At 42.4% G+C, this 21776-nt stretch overlaps 1 protein-coding gene across 2 annotated transcripts in view; it reads right to left on the bottom strand.

The window, feature by feature from the left end:
• EDC4 (enhancer of mRNA decapping 4) overlaps positions 1–21776 on the bottom strand; it is a 499346-nt gene that overhangs the window by 375389 nt on the left and 102181 nt on the right. For both annotated transcript variants that reach the window (XM_077456654.1, XM_077456664.1), the window contains exons 6-7: positions 18674–18824; positions 7136–7240 (exon numbers count right to left, since the gene is read on the bottom strand). In XM_077456654.1, coding sequence (XP_077312780.1) covers positions 7136–7240; positions 18674–18824 — 256 coding nt within the window. The remainder of the gene's footprint in view (positions 1–7135; positions 7241–18673; positions 18825–21776) is intronic.

Here is a 21776-nt window from a genome sequence, read left to right as displayed (position 1 = left end):
CTTGGATACTTTCATTGTGCAAACCTGTTTATTTTTTTTAGCGCTACGCTTATTTTTTCAACATCAGCATCAGATGAGTAAGACTGAGCAGTGGAAGGTGTGGGACGCGTCTTCCTGAGTCTTTGCCCACATGCTACTTCCACCTGCGATACCAATGTCCAAAAAAGTACAGTACTCCACCAGGCAGGGTCAACATTTAAAGGGGACACTGCTGTGTACTCCTCACTGAGACCCCCAAACTGCACACAACCTCACACTGCACACACAGCAGGGCATGCACCTAGGGGTCTCCTGCACTGGAACCCCACCACCCATAACGCCAGGGCACGACACACACACCCATAAGGAAAATGGTGGGGGAGACCCCCAGGGGTCTCTGCTGCCTGCCCTGGGACTCCCACCAATCCATGGGGGGGACAGGGAAGCCCAGTTTAACCAAGGGATTTTAGGATGGGAGAAGGGATCCTGCAGGCAGGTCTGACCATCCCTGGAAGGTACCCACGTCCACCCCAAACCCCGCAAAGGGGGAAAAGGGGGGACTGTACTTAATGATCCATAGTGCGGGTGACCCTCCAGACAGAAATCCTCCCACCGAAGTAGGGGCTGTCGGCCAAGGGACCGCTGCGACTCGTACCAGAGCCTGTTCTCGTATGCGACCCTGCGAGACGTTTAACTCGCAGGCCAGCCTCCGTTGAGGCTATGTTGCGGCTGACCTAGCGTGTAGCTGCGGTCTGCACACCCTCACTGGCTGGACTGGGGAGACCACTGGATCTAAATTTTGCAGCCCGCCACCCAGCAGTTGATCGGATTGTGGGCTCTTTGAGGGTAGGGACTGATGTGAGTGTGCAATGTACAGGGATAGGGACAATTGTAGACACTCAGGTTGAACTGGATGGACTGGTGTCTTTATTCAACCTTACTAACTATAACATCACTTCTGAATTTTTATTCTGTCATACAAGAATTTGTCACTTTAGTAAACTTTAGTTTTCGATATGGGACTAGCAACCAAAAAAAAAAAAAAAAAAAGAAAAAAGTGCTGTGTGTACAGGCCATAAGATGCCAATTTAAAATTTTACAGGATGTCAAGCGTAGAGGTGAAGGGGAGCTACCAATGAGGATACATGTTCAGGTGCTGTTTAAAGCGCTATTAAACTATGCAATATTTTTAGCATTCCTATTAAACAAGTCCTCAAGTGGTTTAGGCAATAATGCTATAGTATGCACCACATATTAGCACAGGGGTGCCCCAACCTTTTGAAGCACGAGGGCCACTTAAGCGACTTGGTAAATCGGTTGTGGGCTACAATGAGCAGAGCAGGGAGATGGCAGGTCCTTGTCTGCTCTGCATAGACACAACACACTAAACTAAATTTTTTTTTAGCGGATCGGATTTGAGGTAGGACACAAGTCTGTTTACAACTGCCACTCTTTAGAGGTGAATGGAGGGCCCAAGGCTACTTTCACACTGATGCACTGCGGTTTTCCTGCACCGCAGGTGCAACACAGTGTACCTTTGGCTTTCCTGCACTTTGCAATAGACTTCTATTATATTCTGCAGGTTTGGTGCACTTTCAGAAAGCTCACCATCTGTGGATCAGTTTGAAAGCAGCCCGGTAACCACTGCAGAACAGATATGCCCATATATACACTGTGATTGTAGTAATAAACCAAGCTTTAATAACAGTATTTTATTCTATTCCATCCCAGAGCAGGAGGTCGCGGGCCACATCAGAGTGCTCCGCGGGCCACTGGTTGGGCACCCCTGTATTAGCACATTATGACAAATGAAGCCCTCCAGCTGGTCACTACTCCCGCTAGTCAAAAGCTCTTTCATCTTTGTCCAGTCTTCTTTCTGGGTTCGTTCTATCTGGCCACTTGAAGGCATGGGCCGCGTTGATGCCACTCCTATGCATTGGCACGGGGATACATTACCAAGGCACAGAACACTGCTGTAATTCAGCCTTTTTTAACCAGGATGCCTTCAGGTTTATTCAGAGATGCCTTGGCAAAAATGCCTAAATATAACCCAAAATTTGAATGCAAACCAGCGACTGGATCAAGCCTGCCTTTTAGTTACACAAAGCCAAAAGGTTTTCACTGTGCACCATCACAACCCTCTAGCCACCAATGTCTTAACAACCAATGTCATCATTGGTTAAAGAGTAGAACTTGGGCCTCTGCAAAAGCACCCTTGTTTTCCTCTCTCCATTAGCTTTGGGGGTCACATTAGTCGAGGGAGGGAAACTGGGGGAGAGGATAAACGCTAGAATACTAGTCAGTACAAGTGTGCAAAGGTGTATTTGCTATGGAAGAATAAATTACCTCCAACATTGGGTGTTCTACAATGTATGTGTGTGGATGTTGCTGCATTATGTAAAATTAGTTCAGATTTTTACATTTTAGAATGGGGTGCCTTGAAATTGTGCAGAATTTTAAAGAGTGCCTTGATTGAAAAAAGGTTGAGAAACACTAATGCAAATTAAGCTCTAAATGCTTAGCTCGGTGTACATTAAAGCCGATAGGCAGGGGGAAGCATTAATAGCAGAAAAGACATATAAGGTCTCTTCTTTCATAAAAAACAAATCAGGCATTTTTAAAAAGAGACATTAATAACACTTTAGGATGGGAAGTCCCCTCACTTAAAGCGGTTGTATAGTTTTTTTTTTTTTTTTTTTACTTACAGGCTTCCTGTAGGTTATAAAAAAAAAATCTCCGAAACCTGTATGGTTTAGGAGATATTCCCCTCGCAATGAGCCTCTGACTGCAGTGACGCATGCGCACAGGGGATTCTCGGCTGGAAGCCCGGCAGACGCTGGACCCTGCCAGAAAGAAATCTGCAACGAACATGCGCGGGAGTGACTATCGCTGCTCCGGCCACTCACAGCACCGGAGCCACGATATCCAGAAGACACGCCGAGGGAACATGTCAGCACCCTCGGTGTGTATCGGGTGAGATGTCAGGGCCTTGTTCTAAGGTAAGTATGCGGTGCATACTAGCTCATTATGCCTTTTCCCTTACAGGTCTGAAAAAAATAAATTCAGCGGGTTTACTACCGCTTTAAATAGAGGGCACTTGTTTGTACCCTCCACTGCCACATTTTGAAAAAAAAATTTGGGGGGGGGGTGGGGGGATGGTTTTTCGACAGGTACCCACTTCCAGGCAATCTCACCGCTGTGATGTTCGGCCCCTCCCCCTGCAGCCATCGCCTTCTGGGACACACACAGGTTCCAGAAGACTGCAGGACCATTCACAAAGGGCAGAGCGACTCACGCAAACGCAGTAGGAGACAGGCTGTGAAGCCCGAAGGTCTGACTGCTGGATTCCCTTAGTGAAGATGCCGGGGCCTACACCTGAAGCCAATTGAAGGATTGGTTCGGGTGCAGACATTGCTTGATCCCTGGACAGGTAAGTACCCTTATATTAAAAGACAGCAGCTGCAGTATTTATAGCTGCTGACTTAATTTTTTTTGAGAGAGACTAATGCTCCTTTTTAACCACTTTCAGACCGGACCATTTTGCTGGTCAATGACCAGGTCTTTTTACAATTTGGCACTGCGCTGCTTTAACTGGTAATTGCGCGGTCATGCAATGTTGTACCCAAACAAAATTTGCATCATTTTTTTCCCACAAATAGAGCTTTCTTTTAAAGGTATTTGACTGACTCTGCGATTTTTATGTTTTGCGATATAAACGTAAAAAGACCGCAAATTTTGAAAAAGAATTTTATTTTCTACTTTTTGTTATTAGAAAAATCCAATAAACTCAATTTTAGTCATACATTTAGGCCAAAATGTATTCAGCCACATGTCTTTGGTAAAAAAAATAAAAAAAAAGTCAATAACTGTATATTTATTGGTTTGCGCAAAAGTTGTCACATCTACAAACTAAGGTACATTTTCTGGAATTTACGCAGCTTTTAGTTTATGACTGCCTATCTCATTTCTTGAGGTGCTAAAATGGCAGGGCAGTACAAAACCCCCCCCAAATGACCCCATTTTGGAAAGTAGACACCCTAAGGAAATTGATAAGAGGCATGTTGAGCCCATTGAATATTTTATTTTTTTGCCTCAAGCGATTGAATAATAATGACAAAAATCTTTTTTTTTTTTTTTTTTTTTTTTTACACAAAGTTGTCACTAAATGATATATTGCTCACACATGCCATGGTTATATGTGGAATTGTACCCCAAAATACATTCTGCTGCTTCTCCTGAGTACGGGGATACCACATATGTGGGACTTTTTGGAAGCCTAGCCGCGTACGGGGCCCCAAGCACCGCCTTCAGGATTTCTAAGGGCATACATTTGTAATTTCACTCCTCACTACCCATCACAGTTTTGAAGGCCATAAAATGCCAAGCTGGCACAAAACCCCCACAAATGACCCCATTTTAGAAAGTAGACACCCCAAGCTATTTGCTGAGAGGCATGTTGAGTCCATGGAATATTTAATATTTTGCCACAAGTTGCGGGAATATTACAAACTTTTTTTTTTTTCACAAAGTTGTCACTAAATGATATATTGCTCACACATGCCATGGGCATATGTGAAATGACACCTCAAAATAAATTCTGCTACTTCTCCTGAGTACGGGGATACCACATGTGTGGGATTATTTGGGAGCCTAGCCGCGTACGGGGCCCCGAAAACCAAGCACTGCCTTCAGGATTTCTAAGGGTGTAAATTTTTGACTTCACTCCTCACTACCTATCGCAGTTCTGAAGGCCATAAAATGCCAAGATGGCACAAACCCCCCCCCAAATGACCCGATTTTGGAAAGTAGACACCCCTAAATTTAGGGGTACACTAGTGAGACTCACAGGTAAAAAAGCACCTAGGCTGTCAGCGACTGTATTAAAACGCTACAAAAAAAACTGTTAGCGATCGCAGGGATCAGGCCTGACTCTGCGAACGCTGCAGTTATGCGTGTTGTGTTTTGTAAGTGACAGTGATCGATCGATACTGCACTTGGGTGGGCTGGGCTTGGTGGAGGGGCTAAACGCAGGTGCTAGCAGGTATCTGGGCTGATCCCGCTAACAATGTGTTTTGGGAAACCTAAACTGCTGGCGACGCTAATATAGATCTGATCAGATACTATATTACTAAGGGAGGTGTATGCTTTGCGCGTGGGTGTTAGCGGTACTGGCACTAACCTGACGCTGCCTGGGGCGATGCAGACCTTATCTGACCCTCAAACTTATATCCCCCGCCAGGTGATGAGGGGGTTAAACCTTTATTAGGTAATAAATGGTGGGTGCCCTGAAACTATAAAAAAATAACTAACCAACCAGCGTCACCTGCAACAGTTATATGGTGATCACTGGTGAAAGGGTTAACTAGGGGGCAATCAGGGGGCTTTATGCGGTAGTATATGGGGGTCCCTGGCGCTATAAAAAGCTGCAGCGAACCTAAATACCTACCTGCCTAACTAGCGTCAACTGTGACACTAATACAGCGATCAGAAAAACGATCGCTTATTAGCCTGGGTTCACACTGGAGCGATGCGGGAATGCCACGAATCCGCGGCGGGTTCCCGCATCGCATGCCTCCCGGCGGCAGTTCACACTGCCATATGCGAACTGCTGGGAGTGTCAGTGAAATGTTAATGACACCCCCAGATCAGTTCGCATATCGCAGTGCGATCTGCAAACTCGGACAGGAATCGGATTGCATGGTGTGAACACCCACGCGATCCGATTCTGCTGCGGACCAAAAAAAGGGTCCCGTGCGAGTTTGCGGCGGGTGCGATGCGAATTCAGCCATACTATCTGTATGGCTGAACTTGCATCGCACAGAGATCGGATGTGATTTGCACTGCAGTGCGGTGCGAATCACATCCGTTCTCATAAACCGCTGCAATGTGAACCCAGCCTTAGTGACACTGGCGACGGGGGGTGATCACGGGGTTAAACCTTTATTGGGGGGTTAGGGGGTACTCTAGAACTAAAGGGGGCTAACCCTAACTGCCCTAACAGTTATTACAGTCACAAATGACACCAATGCAAGAATAAAAAAATAAAAAAAATGCAATGTGTCACTGTGACTGGGGGTGCAGGGGTGATTGGTGGGGTGATCGGGGGGTGAAAGTGTGCCTGGCATGTTCTACTGTGTAGTGTAGTGTTGGTGCAACTCACCGATCCTCTCTCCTCGGTGCCGCAACGAAAAATACCGACACGGAGGAGAGATTACATCACTTCCTCTGCCTGTGTTTACATTACAGGAGAGGAAGTGATGTCATGCTGCACTTCCATTCGTCAGGAGCGATCGCGAGGGGGTGGCCATGAATGAATGGTCGCCCCCTCATCCCGGATCGCTCCTGCACGGTATCCGACCGACGCTGGCACCGGGGGGGGCCCGATTGGGCCCCCCACCCGCGGGAAGGCAGGGACGTACAGGTACGCCCATATGCCTGCCCGTGCCATTCTGTCGACGTACATCGTCGTGCGGCGGTCGGCAACTGGTTAAAGTGTTACTAAACCCACAACAGTAAAATCAGTCTGTATATGCAGTAAAGCATGCTGTTATACTCACTGTGGAACCTAAGGGGTTAATCCTATGCATTGTGCAAAAAGTCTCTTTGATCCCAGCTTTGCTAATCCTCCTTCCACTGTCGCTTGATAATTTCATGATAACAGTCTATGGAGTCAGGCTGCACATGCTCAGATTGGTGTGTATTGCTAGAGAGATCATTGCTTGGGAGAGTGCATGCAATTCAGCAAAGGGCCTATTAGTACTGTCCAGACAGAAGACCAGGAGTCTTGCAGTCTCATATGAGGGTTGCTCAGGGCAGAATTAACTCTTGGTGACAAGACTGTGCACAGATGACATGAAATCCTATATTAAAAAATGTTTTTCTGGTTTACATAATACACTAAGGGTTTGAACCATTTCCAACTCGCTTCAAGCTTTTTTCAAAAATCTTTTTGGCTACACAAACACCAATTTCCACAGACATTAAACCTGTCAGTGGCTCTTGCAAATAGCAGAGAAAGGCAAGAGTACCTAGGATCCAAATTAAGTGCTATGGAAAGAGGCAAGTGCACTTTATATGAGCATATACTTAGTAATTTTTCATTTCATTTCAGAGGTTGTTTAGGTATTTTATCAGTACATAAATAATTTACACCTACCCCAGAATGTCCTTTCACAACTATAAATCCCTCCTTGATATCACTGATGTCTGCAGGCCATGAGGTATGGTTCGCTTGTACAATCTCCAGGTCCCATACCTCTGCCTAAAAATAAAAATAATATAGGGAGAGAAAGAAAGAGGGGGAGAGTTAAAATTATTATAGATCTGCCATTAACATTACATTGTCATGTGCAAATAGCAAACCTGACACAACCTTTCAAAATAAACTAAAGCTATGGAGTGCAATACCTGATCCTTCCAACTCTTGAAAACTAACTAGTAGTATAAATGAACAGCACAGAATAACAAAAGCAGAGAATTTTTACTATGACACAGACATACATTGTCAGAATTTTTTTCATTTTTTTAAACCATAAAATAATTTTCTTCAGAATTTTGTTGAAAGGGTGCTGTGTGCTACCCTTAGGATGTTTAGGCACTTGCAAACAAAGAATAAAAAGAAAATTTGCTCTACTGGCTTAATTCTAGGCTCACATCCAAGCAATTAAGCATGCCACCTTTGCTTGGGCACAACAGCCTATTCATTTGAATAGGCTGCTGAACCTATTTTTTGCAGGAAAAAGGTCCCTGTAGCTTTTTTTCCCCCTCAAACGTGGCCTAACAGAAATCGTACCACCTTTTTCAAATGAGTGGGGGTGCCATCAAAAGTTAACGGCACTCCAGCATAATTTCTTAATGCAGCACTTTTTTTATACGGCTGCACGTGTGCTTTACTAGCATTTCCCTTGTACATGCTTGATCAGTTTTACATGCTAGTTCAACAAAAGTAACAAATGGGAACAATCCCATCAGAAACTTGGCAGAGGGGAGGGGGAGTCCATCTAGTTCAACTAATTAAAAATAAATAGAATAAAAAAAAAAAAAAAAAAAAACCCCACAAATAGAAAACCTCCATATACACAATCCTATACATGCCAGATTAATCCAAAGGAAGGCAAAAAAAAAACAATAAAGCTAAAGCATAATCGAATTCACTCCAGTGGGGGGGAACCTTCCTGGTCCCAACGTGAAGTAATCAATATTTCAACTGGAAGAATTGGGTCTCCAGCAACTGATAAAGACTCCCACGCATGGGTCAGGACACACCCTGGACCTCATTTTCAAACAAAACATTGATATCAACATACTCGACAACATGACATTGCCATGGATGGACCACCACGCCATCAAATTCAAAATCTCCTCCAACATCACCCACGAAAAACAGAAGCCTGCAACAACGCACTGGACCAGATCGCAGAAAAAAACTGTACTCCGAAACCTTCAAAACCACTCTATCCAATAAGACTACAATGACCTTAAGCCACTCTGCAGAGCAAACACTCAACTCCCTGAACAAGACATTACTGCAATCAGACTCGGTAGCCCCAAAATACAGGGCTCTCATCAGGAAGAAAAACGCTGGATGGTTTAATGGCTCCCTCTCCCTACTAAAGCAAGAACGTAGAAGAGCGGAAAGAACATGGAGAAGAAATCCCACCGAGGAAAAACACTCAAACTACAGTGAAACTAGGAAAATTCTTCTCTGAATCCCGGGCAGTCACCTGCGGAGTCCCTCAAGGATCACCTTTGTCACCAGTTCTCTTCAACATTTACATCCGCCCACTCCTCCAAATCATCAGATGTTCAGACCTTTGCTTCCACTCATACGCTGACGACACGCAACTTTATTTCGTATCACTGGACAAAAAGATCACCACCAACTAGAAAACTGCCTCAACTCATTAGATGACCACCAACTCCCTCAAACTGAACGAATCAAAGACAGAGCTTCTTATCCTACACACAAATTATAATTCCGTACCACCAAAACCTCCTGGGCTCCACCCACCGTCTTTGGGCAGACCATCTCCCCAAAGACCAAGGCAAAGATTCTCTGGGTTATTTTAGACTCACAAATGTCAATGGATGTACAAATAGGAGCAGTAGTCAGTGGATCTCACCATCTGCTATGCAGACTCATCCCTTTTATCCCAAAGAATGACAAAGCAGTGGTAGTTGGAACAATCATTAATTCACGACTGGACTACGCAAACTCACTTTACATAGGATTGCCACAATATCAACTTACTTATCAACTTGCTGTTATCAGCAAGGCTGATAACAGGAAAAAAAAAAACCCTGGGAATCAATCTCTCCTTCCCTGATGAGCCTACATTGGCTAACCGTAAAAAATCCGATCACATTCAAGACCCTCTGCCTCACCCACAAATGCGTGCATAGAGAAGCTCCTCAATACCTAGCTGAGAAAATAAATCATTACACACCAAACCGCAGTCTTCGATCAGCCAACAAAAAACTCCTCCCCGCGCCCAAAGCCCGGTACAAATCTAAGGGGGATTGGAGATTCGCTGTCCAAGGACCTCGGCTATGGAATGCTCTACCAATCAACATCCGCCTGGAAGAAAACCACCTGGCTTTTAGGAAAAAAATTCAAGACCTTCCTCTTCTAGCTGATGATCAAAGCTCGTCACAGCGACTTGAGGCGATTCAGTTGGCGTTGTGCGCTATACAAATATTTCATTCATTCATAATGGCAGAGTCCAAGGGACTCTTACTGCCTGTGACGAACATGGGTGTCAGATCCCTGCCCTCCTCGCTAACTTGCGATGAAGGTCCGGCCAACCTCACACCACGCTGCCACTTACGTAAAAATGCCACACAGATTTTCCAGTTTGCGGGACCACAATCTAGGTGCGAGCGGCCTGAGAGCGATTGTCACTGGACTAATTACACAATTAACCCTTTAACTGCCACCATCCCCGTTTTAAAAGACAGAGCCGGGGGGGGACTCGTAGTTTTAGCAATACCAATTATAATTTTAGAAAAGCATCTGCAACACATACTGCAACACACACTGCCACCACAGACAGGTCTTCTCAGAAGCATTACTCTACAACACCTTTTAAGAGGCAGGTTCGTTTATAGCTTGTATTAAGAGCTTTAAAGACAAGGTTAACACTTTCCAACATAAGGGTTTATTATGGTCAAATGGTTAAGGTTGGTGCAAATAAAACATTTACAGAAAAAGGATGTTTCAAAAAATAAAGACAATATAGAGCCACAAAGAAAAAAGGTAGAATTGGGAAGGAAGAATACTTGCAATTAACGTCCAAGGGTTGATCAGAGTTTGATCGATGAGCAAAGGTAATCGGTTCTCAAACTAGGCAGATGTTCCTGCTTGGATAGTAAAAGGAGAACTGACCATTGCCTTGGCCTCTCCTATCAAATCAAAGGGTGTGTTGACAGCGACCAATCGTCTGGTCATCTTGTTTAGGGGTTGGTTGCTGGGAGGTGTCTACACTCATGACCCTGTCACAGGTACACTTTGAGATACATATTCATATCTCTGCCTCTCTACTGTTTATAGACTGCAGATATTCATTTTAATGATCAGTGTGATATTTGCTTCAAAACAAGTAAACACGACCGGTTTCCCATTTCAGGGTTACCTAGGAGGAATAAGGGGACCCAGTGGTTTCCCATATGACCTGACATAGGGGTGTCTGGACTTGAAATATTACAAATTATCTGAGGAAACTAAATATGTCCACATTATGGCTGTGCTATTACTTTGGAAGTTATGAAACATGCTCAAGTTTCAGAACTATACAAAGCTGTCTGCACTCTATGTGGTTTGAGGTATCTATGACAGGTATCTGTTGATTCTCTGAATGGAGAGGGTGACAGTTTTAGAACAGGCCTGAATATCCTGCCAGGCAACATGATCCTTTACTGGTATTGGATGAAATACCGCTTTCAGCATGTGTGGCGACTCCTGGCATACCCTCTGGTATTTAATCCATTACCAGTAAAGGATCAGCAGTATCAGCGCTGTAAATGGGAATACAAAGGCACTAAGCTACCGGGTTCATCTCTGCAAGTGTAATCCACATATTAGTGCTGTTCTTGAAAATTTGGGGGACCTGTAGGTGTGCCTCTCCCTAGTGAGTCCAACTGGAGGGCCACTGGTGTAGCAGCGGCAGTGCAGTGTGTGCTGGGCAAGCTTGAGCCGGCATCAATACTCAGTGGATACTCCTGAGGAAGCGATAGTATCCACTACCCACCCGGCCAATGCACATAAAAGGCCGGGTGGGAGCCGTCTACTTCTGATAGGATGTTCAGGAACGTCCTTCAGAAGGAGCGGGATCGTGCCCGCGCAGCAGCGCGATCCCGATGTGCTCGTGTCACCCGGACGCGGCGCATCTCAGATCGGCAGGAGGGCTCTGTGATTGGCCCTCCTGATCACATGACGGCCATGTCCAATCACGGCCGTCATGTGATGTAAACAGCCGGTTGCTAGGCAATCGGCTCCTCCTCTCCTCACACAGAAGTCATCGCTGAGGAGAGGAGAGCAGATCGCTGCAGCCGGCTGATGATCAGTGAGTATGAGCTTTTTACTCACTGATCACCAGTCTAGTGTAAACACACCACACAGTATAAATCACAGTCCCCACATATGTCCCCAAAACACACATGTCCCCAAATAATAAAAACACATGTCCCTAATAATAAAAACATGTCCCCCACATATGTCCCACTAAAATCACATGTCCCAATGATTATCTGCACACATATGTACGTGATCACCTGCACACATACGTACATGATCATTTGCGTACATATGTCCGTGATCACACAAACCAATTATTATACACTTAACGGATTTTTTTTTTTACCAAAAACATGTAGCAGGATACATTTTGGCTTAAATTTTTGACAAAATTTGATTTTATTGGATTTCTTTTAAAATAGAAAAAAGAAAATGTTTTTTTTTCCAAATTTCCGCTTTTTTGCGCTTATATCGCAAAAAATAAAAAACGGAGTCGTGAATAAATAATACCAAAATAAGGCTCTATTTGTGCAAACAAAATGATAAAAATTTCATTTGGGTACAGTGTAGCATGACCGCGCAATTGTCACTGAAAGCGCTATAGCGATGAAAGCTGAAAATTGGGCTGAGAAGGAAGGGGGCGAAAGTGCCCTGTATTGAAGTGGGCATGTAATCACGAAACATGTTGAGCAGCCATCTGATTTTATTATAACTGGGACCCATGAATACAACCCAGCAACTGATGTCACACCCCAGTGGGAGTTTGTTTTTTAATCAATATTAACACACCACAGGAAGTACTACTTAGTGATTTTGCTCTCTCTCTGTCAGGGTTAACTCATGTGTTTTCTGTATACTTTAACTTTTGTCTCTGTATTGTTGGATTAGTGTGTCTTGGATATGTATAAAGAAATTTTTGTTACTTTTTTTTATATGTGCCTGAAAAGTCAATTTTCTCCTCCACATTTCAAATTTAGCAATAAGATGTGGCACACTATGTATATGGGGCGATTTGCTTGCCACCCAAGGGCCCAGCAATCAAAAATCTTACCTTCCAGACACTGTCGAAAAAACGGAGATACTACTTCCCGTATGGGAGGTGTTATATCGGGGGGGAGGGAGACTTTCTTACTTGTGATTGCCAATGTCCGATCACCTATTACTATGGTGCTCTGTGTCCCATGATGTACGATAAAGGCTACGTACAAATTATATAATACTAGGAAATTCCATATCTTGGCATAAAGTACAGGGCACAGGCTTGATATTCATAGGCCTTGTGTTATTGGCTGCTACCATCAGGCAATTGGACAGTAGCAAAGCCTTGAGGGACATAACCCCCTAAATGTCTCTCTACTCCACACCAAGTCCTCAGGTTTTTATTAAGCAATGCAGAGTAACAAAGAATTGAAAGGGGGGGGGGGGGTGCTGGGTCCTGTACTGAACATCAAGATATGGAATTTACATGCAAGTTAAAATTCCTTTTATGTTAATTGCACATTACAAGACACAGGCTTGGAAAAAAAAAAAAAACCTTTAGCACAGTGGGATCTTTATAACTGGACTTGGAAGACTGTATTAAAGTGTCTGTAAACCCTCACCTTGTAAAACAACCCAGTTTAAAAAAAGAAATGAAAGGCAAAACAATTGTGTAGAGATAAAAAAAAAAAAAAAAAAAAACACATTTTAACCAGTTCCTTCCCCCCCCCCCCCCCCCAGCACATTTACTGCAGGCGGTCAGCATGGGCAGGCTGGATCACATACATGCTTGCCACCAGCTGACCAACGCCACTCCTGTGGATACAGTGGATTGCAGATCCAGGTACATTGGGGTATCGTGTGATTGCTATACAATTACATGATCACAATGTAAAAACACAACTGTTATGAATGGGTTTCATTCATAACACATGTGCTTAGTATTGTGATGCTGTGATTGGTCCACAGCCACCATATGGTATCTAGGTCAATCACAGCACTCTGTACCATGTGTTAACTGTGGGCCAATAACAGCATCACAATACTACTGTAACCCATTCATGACAGTTGAAAACATTGCTGTTACAGTGATGATCATCACCAACAGTAATCAAAGTGCACAAAAAAAAAAAATCCTGCTCTTTGTACTGCTTCCTTTGTGTGAAACCGCTGGTGTTCCTGTTGGCCCCTCTACTTTCCTAATAGAAACTGACCATTCTAAGCAAGGGCGCACACTATGGTAAGTTCTCTAGCTATGCTGGGATCTTAGTGTGCTCTCCTCCACTGATCAGACTTGTCCTGACACTCCCCCACCACACAGCCATTCACTGGCAAGCTCAGTGTGCTCCTGCTTCTCCTCCTCCCCTAGCTCTTATTTAGCTGAGAAAACCGAAGGAATGTGATCATATATAAAAAAAAAAAAAAGGGGGGGGCACCTTTTATTTATTTTATTTTTATTTATACAAAATACGTAGCCTTTCATTACCATCTTAAACTGAATAAGTGGTCTTACAAGGTGATCGTTTACAATCACTTTAATGACTTATAACTCCAATGGAAGGTTCCAAGAGTACCACTACATAAAAACGTTATATTTCAAACGTGCAAAAAATTAAACGTGCAAAAGATGACACCAAGATGAAATATAGACCCTCATCAACACATTGTGACCACAACAGAAACTCAGATCAGAGTTAAAATATAATTACATACACCAAAAAATACATTTATACATACAAAAATAGACATCTATAATGCAAAGCAAAACATATCAAACCATATGACAAAATATTTGTGAATACACCCTTACAAGAGTGATACAAATCAAAGTGCAAACAAACCCCCCCCCCCCCCCAAAAAAAAAAAAGAAAAAAACGCTTGATGTTAGACAATAGTGGTGAAAAGGTAATATGCTGCGCACTGGTAACGTCAAGGTATCCAAAACAAACAAGTAGATGAATTGGAAGATGATGAACAAATAAAACTTGCTTCCATATAAACCACAAAGTAACATTTATTGTGTGTCCATAGAGTAAGGAGTAAGGATCCTATGTTGCAGTACAAGGATGAATTACATTGGTTGATAGAGGAAGGGAAAGGAAAGAACATTCTTGATAAAAAGAGGGACTTTATTATTTAGATCCATTGTTTTGTAGGACTCCCATTATATATAGCCTGCCGAAGATACACAAAGGATTGTGTTAATCCTCCTGGCAGGCATATAGTTAATGGCATTGATTCCATCACTTCTAGGGTGGGTCAATATATTGACAGCTTTTTACAGCCCCTAGTGTCAAAAACCAAGGCATTCCTCAAGGATACCAAACATATTATTCAAATTCTTGAATCAGAGTGTTCGGCATCGTGTTTTCTTGTCACTGCGGACGTGGGCTCACTTTACACTATTATTGGGCATGATGATGCTCTGGCTTCGGTACAGTGGGCCATGTCTAAATTTTCTGATCTCTGAGGGCCATAAAAAGTACCTCCGTGAGTGTTTAGACTTTTGTTTGACAAGAAATAATTTTTAGTTCGATCAACAGTTTTATCTACAGACAAGAGGGGTGGCTATGGGGGCCAGGTTCGCTCCCAGTGTGGCCAATTTATTTATGACCCACTGGGAGGAGGATGTCGTTTTCCATAGTCGCCCCCCAGAATTCATTTGTTACAAAAGATTTATTGATGATTTGATTATGATATGGGAGGGGGATCGCGTTGGTTTGGATTGGTTTGTTGGGACCCTGAATGCTAATAATAAGAATATTCAGTTGTCCTGGAATATTAGTCAGGATAAGATGGTGTTTTTGGATCTTGAGATCAGTAGAGATGGAGATAGGTTGCTTTTGAAAAATTATTTTAAACCAACTCATACATTCCTCTGGGGAGTTGCCACCATAAGTCTTGGTTGTGCAATATCCCCAGAGGACAGTATGTTAGATTGAGACGTAATTGCTCCAATGTGGATGACTTTATGCGTCAATCTCAGATTCTGTCCTCTAGATTTCAGGAGAAAGGTTATGATAAACCTGAGCTTGACCATGAAATTGCTCAAATTAAACAGATGGACAGATCTATATTGGTTAGCGATAGAGTGAAAGAACCTATAGGAGATGTTGTTAACTTTATGATGGCCTTGGACTATAATGTACAGTACAAAAAAATTTAAAAATTGGTGGCAAAAAATTGGTTCATCCTGAAACAGGATCGGGTATTGGGACCTCTCTTACCTGAACGCCCCTCTTTTATATATAAAAAGGCCCCCTCACTACGGGACCAGATAGCCCCCAGTGTTATTGATTCCCCCTGTGCAAACAGAGAGTAGGTTATTTTCCTTTTTGTCTGTTTTTTTGTTATATATATTTTTTTGTTGTTGTTGCTTCATGCACGGATAGGGGTTGCTACGGGTGAAGTCAGTGGCTGTGCGTTTTTTGTTTTATTTATGGGTCTTGCAGGTTGGTGCTGACCAGTCGAGGGATATATATACCCCTGATTAGCGCTAACACTGAGCGAGTATTATTTTACATATACATACACACATACACATTATATATATATATATATATATATATATATATATATATATACACACACACACACACATTTATTTTTTTATGTTTTGTAGATTTTAGTGGTAATGTTTTATTGCCATTTCTCTGTGGGATATGTGTTGAAGCAGTCCTCTAAGGACAGCTGGAGGTGTAGCGTGTACCTTGTATGTTTTAACTCTGAGGCATACTAACTACTAATTACTGATGTTTTGCTTTGTCCCTCCTGTCGTTTTAGCAATTGTGATTTTTAGTTAACTTTGTGCCTCCTCTCCTTGTTTGCATCTAATGTGTGCACTTTTGGCCTCCGGGGTCACGCTTGATGTGATTGCCCTGTGCGGCTGACTTGCACACACTTGTTCCTCTCATTGGTTATAGATCTGTGTTAGCTTAAAAGCGGTTGTCCGACGTCACGCCGTCGCCGCTGATGATGGAGATCAGTGCAAAAGCATGTGAGTGTACCAGTCTGTTTTGTATTTCTTTTAATAATTTTTTTTATAAACGGCGCGCACTAGATCTTCTCTTTTATGCTTTCATGTGGAATCATGCTGGTATTTGGGACATGAAAAGGATCCTTCTCCGGAGCACTCATGTTTGTATGCTGATATTTGTGATTAACCCTTGGTGGGAATATGCGTTTTTGACCGGTCTGATTTATCAGGGGTCCAGTGTTTGAGGTGAGAGTCCATCTTGCTCTTTGGTGGAAGGGATCACATCATCACCTGTTTATGCTGAATGAAGACACACTGCACATGTGGACTCTTGATAACTTAACTAACCTATCCTATATTTCATTTATAGATTTGTTATAGGTGTGTTATATTTATTATTTTGTTAGTTTTTATCTGCGCTGTACTGTTACTTTTTAATTAGTGTCCATAGATAAGGCACAAAAGTCCAGATAAAAACAGTTGTGTGAACGACAGTGTCCAATTTTTAAAAAGGTAAAATCCTAAGTCTCAAACAAACTCAAAATCTAAATGGCAGGCCCAGCACTTGTGATGGAAACAGGCTCAAGGTTCACATGGGAAGGCTCGCTGGACACAGCTGTTAGTGTCAAGCAGGAAAGGCATACATCGTGTGTAATAAGGTTGGAGCCCACCGTTAATATGGCCACCAACAAGATGGAGACAAAGCGGTAGGGCAAGGGAGATGCCGGGAGCTTTAAAACAAATTATCTAAATTTGAGAGAGAGAGAGAGAGAGCCCCACTGGTCCCACATTCCTATGACAGGGCCGCCGGAGTGGCTACGTCATGTCATCTCCCTTGCCTTGTCACATCAATTCCATCCTGTGAGCAGCAGTCTTCTTGGTGGGCTCCAGCCTTACTATACACCACACTGGTGTGTGCCTTTCCTGCGAGATACTAACAGATGATCTTAGTGAGCCTTCCGGGTGGTATGAGAACCTTGAGCCTGTTTCCATCACAAATGCTGGGGGCTCCATTTAGTGTTTGAGGTTGGATGAGACTTAGGCTTTTATTTTTATATAGCTTCAACAGTTTATGGAGCACTTTACAACATGAGGGTAGACAGTACAAATACAATAAAATTTAATACAGTAGGAATCAGTGGGTCCCTGCTCCTTAGAGCTTACAATCTAAGATATTACACATGGTTCACATGTTTTTATCTGAACTGTGCGCTTTATCTATGGCAACACAATAAATGTTACATCACGGTTTATAGGGAAACAAGTTGTTTATTCATCATCTTCCAAATCTATCGACTTGTTGCTTTTGGATACCTTGACTTTACCAGTGCGCAGCATATAGCCTTTGCATTTCTGTTTTGCTTATCTCCATTCCTCCAGCGGATTGCATGCAATACAAGACTAGGTCAATAGGATGCATGTTACTAACACATTTAACTGCTAGCCCATTCTATGGTTGAGCATCTTGGGTCTGTTTGAGGTATTAGAGGCGAGACAAACCTGAAAACTTTCTCTTTGCTGGTGCCAGTGATAGAATCTCCAAACCATCAATATTGAGCTTCACACCACACAATGTGTACCGGACGCACTTAGCCGAGATTTATGACATTAATAGTAGTCATAAAAGGCTTTCAGGCAATCGACTCCTACAGTGGATAGACCAGCTCACTAATCCTCCAGTCTCCCAGCACGGTAGACGATGTGGAGAACCAAATGTCCTCCCCAGATCAAGAAGAGTGGTATTACATGCAATAGTGTAGCCCCTTTTCAGGTATCCCCCTCCTAGGGTGGCGTTTAATGGTTTCTCTCACTGATGTCTTGGCAGTAGATAGAGATCAACTTGCTTGTGAGGGCAGGGAATCCGTCAAAAGATTATAAGATGGTGAACTAATGAACACAGACTGAAACTACTACTTTAACATGTAATAACGATCTGCTTGAACTAGGGAGGACCCATCCTGCTGCCAGGACATTGCGCTGTATATGGTATGTAGCTTAGGCTACATTCAGTTTATACAGCAGTCAAACATGCTGCTTCTGTTAATGAAGGTAAGTTTTTGTCTGACCAGCTTGGTCCCTATAAATTAAAACTTTATTGAAAGCTGGAGATTAGATTTAGATATAGCAATAGAAAACATAATATACGTTGTTATTCATTTGCCAATAAGTTCCAATTGAATTGTTTACCAAGAGGTTATCAATCAGCAAAACAAAAGTGCTAGTCTTACCCTATCTTCATGCAATAAGGCAATAGTCTGACTAGCATCTTCTGCTGGAATCTCTTCATTTTCTTCAGGAATGTAGGGACACCATATAATTCTTCGGTGAGTATTTAACTGTGTCTGTTCTGATCCTTGTATGTGAACAACAATTTCATCTCTAAGTACACAGTTAAGAATAATGCAGGCACTGTATATATTCTCAAAATATAGTCAGAGTACTATAACATTTTTAATGTAAACTTGTACTGCATTTTCACAGAATAAAGTGCAAATTCTACTTCACGATCTGGATGCATGCATTATTACATAGTTACATAGTAGTTGAGGTCGAAAAAAAGACAAGTCCAAACTATGTGTGTGATTATATGTTAGTATTACATCGTATATCCCTGTATGTTGAGGTTGTTCAGGCACTTATATAATAGTTTCTTGAAACTATCAATGACCACCGCCTGTGGAAGTGAAATCCACATCCTTGCCGCTCTTACAGTAAAGAAAGCTCTACATAGATTAAGGTTAAACCTCTTTTCTTCTAATTTTAATGAGTGGCAACAAGTCTTGTTAAACTCTTGTGGGGTCACCAGTATGGTATCTGTATACTGAAATGACATCTGATCTCAAGCTTCTCTTCTCCAGAGAAAATAAGTTCAGTGCTTGCAACCAATATCCTCCAGACCCTTTATTAGCTTTGTTGCCCTTCTTTGTACTAACTCCATTTCCAGTACATGCTTCTTGAGGACTAGAGCCCAGAACTGGACAGCATACTCTAGGTACAGCCGGTCCAGAGTCTTGTAGAGCAGGAGAATGATTTTATCTCTGGAATTAATCCCATTTTTAATGCATGCCAATATTCTGTTTGCTTTGTTAGCAGCAGCTTGGCATTGCATGCCATTGCTGAGCCTATCTACAAGGACCCCAAGGTCCTTTTCCATCCTAGATTCCCCCAAAGGGTCTCCCCCAGTGTATAGATTGCACTCATATTTTTGTCACCCAAATGCATTAAATGTTTTGATGTTTATTATTTTCTGTTTTAAACGAGTGTCCCAAGAGTGCAAAAACACAAAAACAATTCCACCTCCTAAAAAATACCAAATTAGGTGAAAGGGAAATTTTTAAAAAGCAGCAATTTTTTCTTAGACATGATTGGGTGGAGGATTTTATCACAGCATTCACACATTCTATTTGCCTTTAATAAATCAACCCCAGCTCATTTTCAAACTTCTACTTGGAAGTCAATGCTTTGGCAAGTCCTCCCCATCATTTTTACATGCTAGACAAGAAGGTGACTAACTTCCTAGCTGAAGAGGTGTTGAAAGAAGACCCCCCAGATGTTTGTGAACATCTTCAGTTCTGCCTGTATTGTAGCACTTTGACATTGTAGTTCTAAGACATTGTAGTTAACAACCTTCTGTGTAATAAAGATAAAGACCGAGATGTGGTCCATTAGCAACCAGCTATGCAATGGAAGAGTGTTTGTTTCGGTTAGGCTGCTTTCGCACTGAGACGCTATACAGGTGCTGTAACGCTAAAAATAGTGCCTGCAAAGCGCCTTGAAAGAGCCTCTCTGAAGATCATTGACTGACACAGCTCCAGTAATCTTGACCGTAGGGTTATTACACCACCTTCAGGAGAGGACTAGGCAGAACATGTAATACATGTGAAAAAACAACAGAACTTTACAGTTCAGCCCAGGGGGGCAGTCCCACAGTATGTCAATAAGCAGTATAACGTAAAACAATAGGAGGGGAGGGTGCTGTGTCAGTCAATGAACTTCAGAGAAAGGGATTTTACGCTGAGTACAAAAATACTATTTTCTCTTTCGTTCATTGACCGACACAGCTCCAGTAATCTTTACCGTAGTGATGTCCCCAAGCAGTGTCATAACGAGGGTTGGGAACAGCAACATAACTTCACCCACAATCAGCGATGCTCCTGAACAGGGAAGTCCCCATCTGAACTAACCGCATCAGAACTTGCGGTCAACCAAAAGCAGCAAAGTGCATTATCATTCAAAAAAGGTAACTTGCACAGAAGAAAGAGTGTAAAATTGAAACAATACACGGCCACCTGCAAAAATTTGCAGCTAAAGCAGGCATCAGACGATGCGCTTACATCCACTTTGTAGAATTCGGTAAAAGTGTGAACAGACGACCGAGTCGCAGCCTTACACACTTGAGCAATTATACAGAAAGGAGCCACGCTTATGGAATAGAACACAATAGATGGGAAGATAAATACGTGCTATCGCACTACCAAAAAGGTTATTTATTTATTAGTTTTTATTTTTATCTTTATCAAAAGGTTGCTGCCTTCCTAAAGTACACGGGCTATAATCAACAGCTCGTGTTATAAGATGAATAGTTAATGTGGGCTACTGGCGCTACCTCAAATATATATATTCAAAATATTAGGATTATTAAAATAACCATTAGTGGCCCTCAGGCCTAGAATATATCCAGATATATTTAATACACCTTATGTCAACTAGTGTAGGTTAAACTAAAACAATCCCTTAATAGTTAATCCAAAAAAAATGTGATATCTAGACCCCAATAAATGGGTGTATATCAGGGAAGAAAACCTATTTTCCCCTAATATTGCAACACGGAATAATTAATCTATGTGTACCAAATATATGTGAAAAATATACAAATTAGTGCAAAATCAATTCCAAAATTTGTGAAATCCTAGGAAAAAATTCCCCATACATGGGAAGTGTAACAGCTTAAGGGCCCAATTAGCTAAAGTTAAACTAAAAAAACTGAAAACAGAGCAAAAGAACCATAAAATAAAGAAACATGAAAAACCTAGACCAGTTTTAAGTAACAAAAATAGCAAGAATAGTCCACAATAATTCTATCAAATGTCCACAAATGTGCAAGTTTTCTGCTAGTGACATCACTTCCTCCTAGGAAGTGATGTCACTAGCTTTCAGTAATCACACCCATTGGCTGATTTTAGTCTCAGAAGGAAGTAGAATTGAAGTCATGTGACGGCACTGGATTCTGCAAAACAAATGAACTACCACTGGATACAAGATTGCTTTCTTCCCTTATAACGAATAAAATCCTGTGGAGGACTTTGGAAGACAAAGCCAAGCGGTGGAATC

This window comes from Lithobates pipiens, unplaced genomic scaffold (genome assembly GCF_037356315.1).
Source record: "Lithobates pipiens isolate NorthernLeopardFrog02 unplaced genomic scaffold, aLitPip1_a1.2 Scaffold_10, whole genome shotgun sequence".
Classification (NCBI taxonomy): Eukaryota; Metazoa; Chordata; class Amphibia; order Anura; family Ranidae; genus Lithobates; species Lithobates pipiens.
The sequence above is the reverse complement of the archived record's forward strand: the minus strand, read 5'-3'. Positions and strand labels throughout refer to the sequence as shown.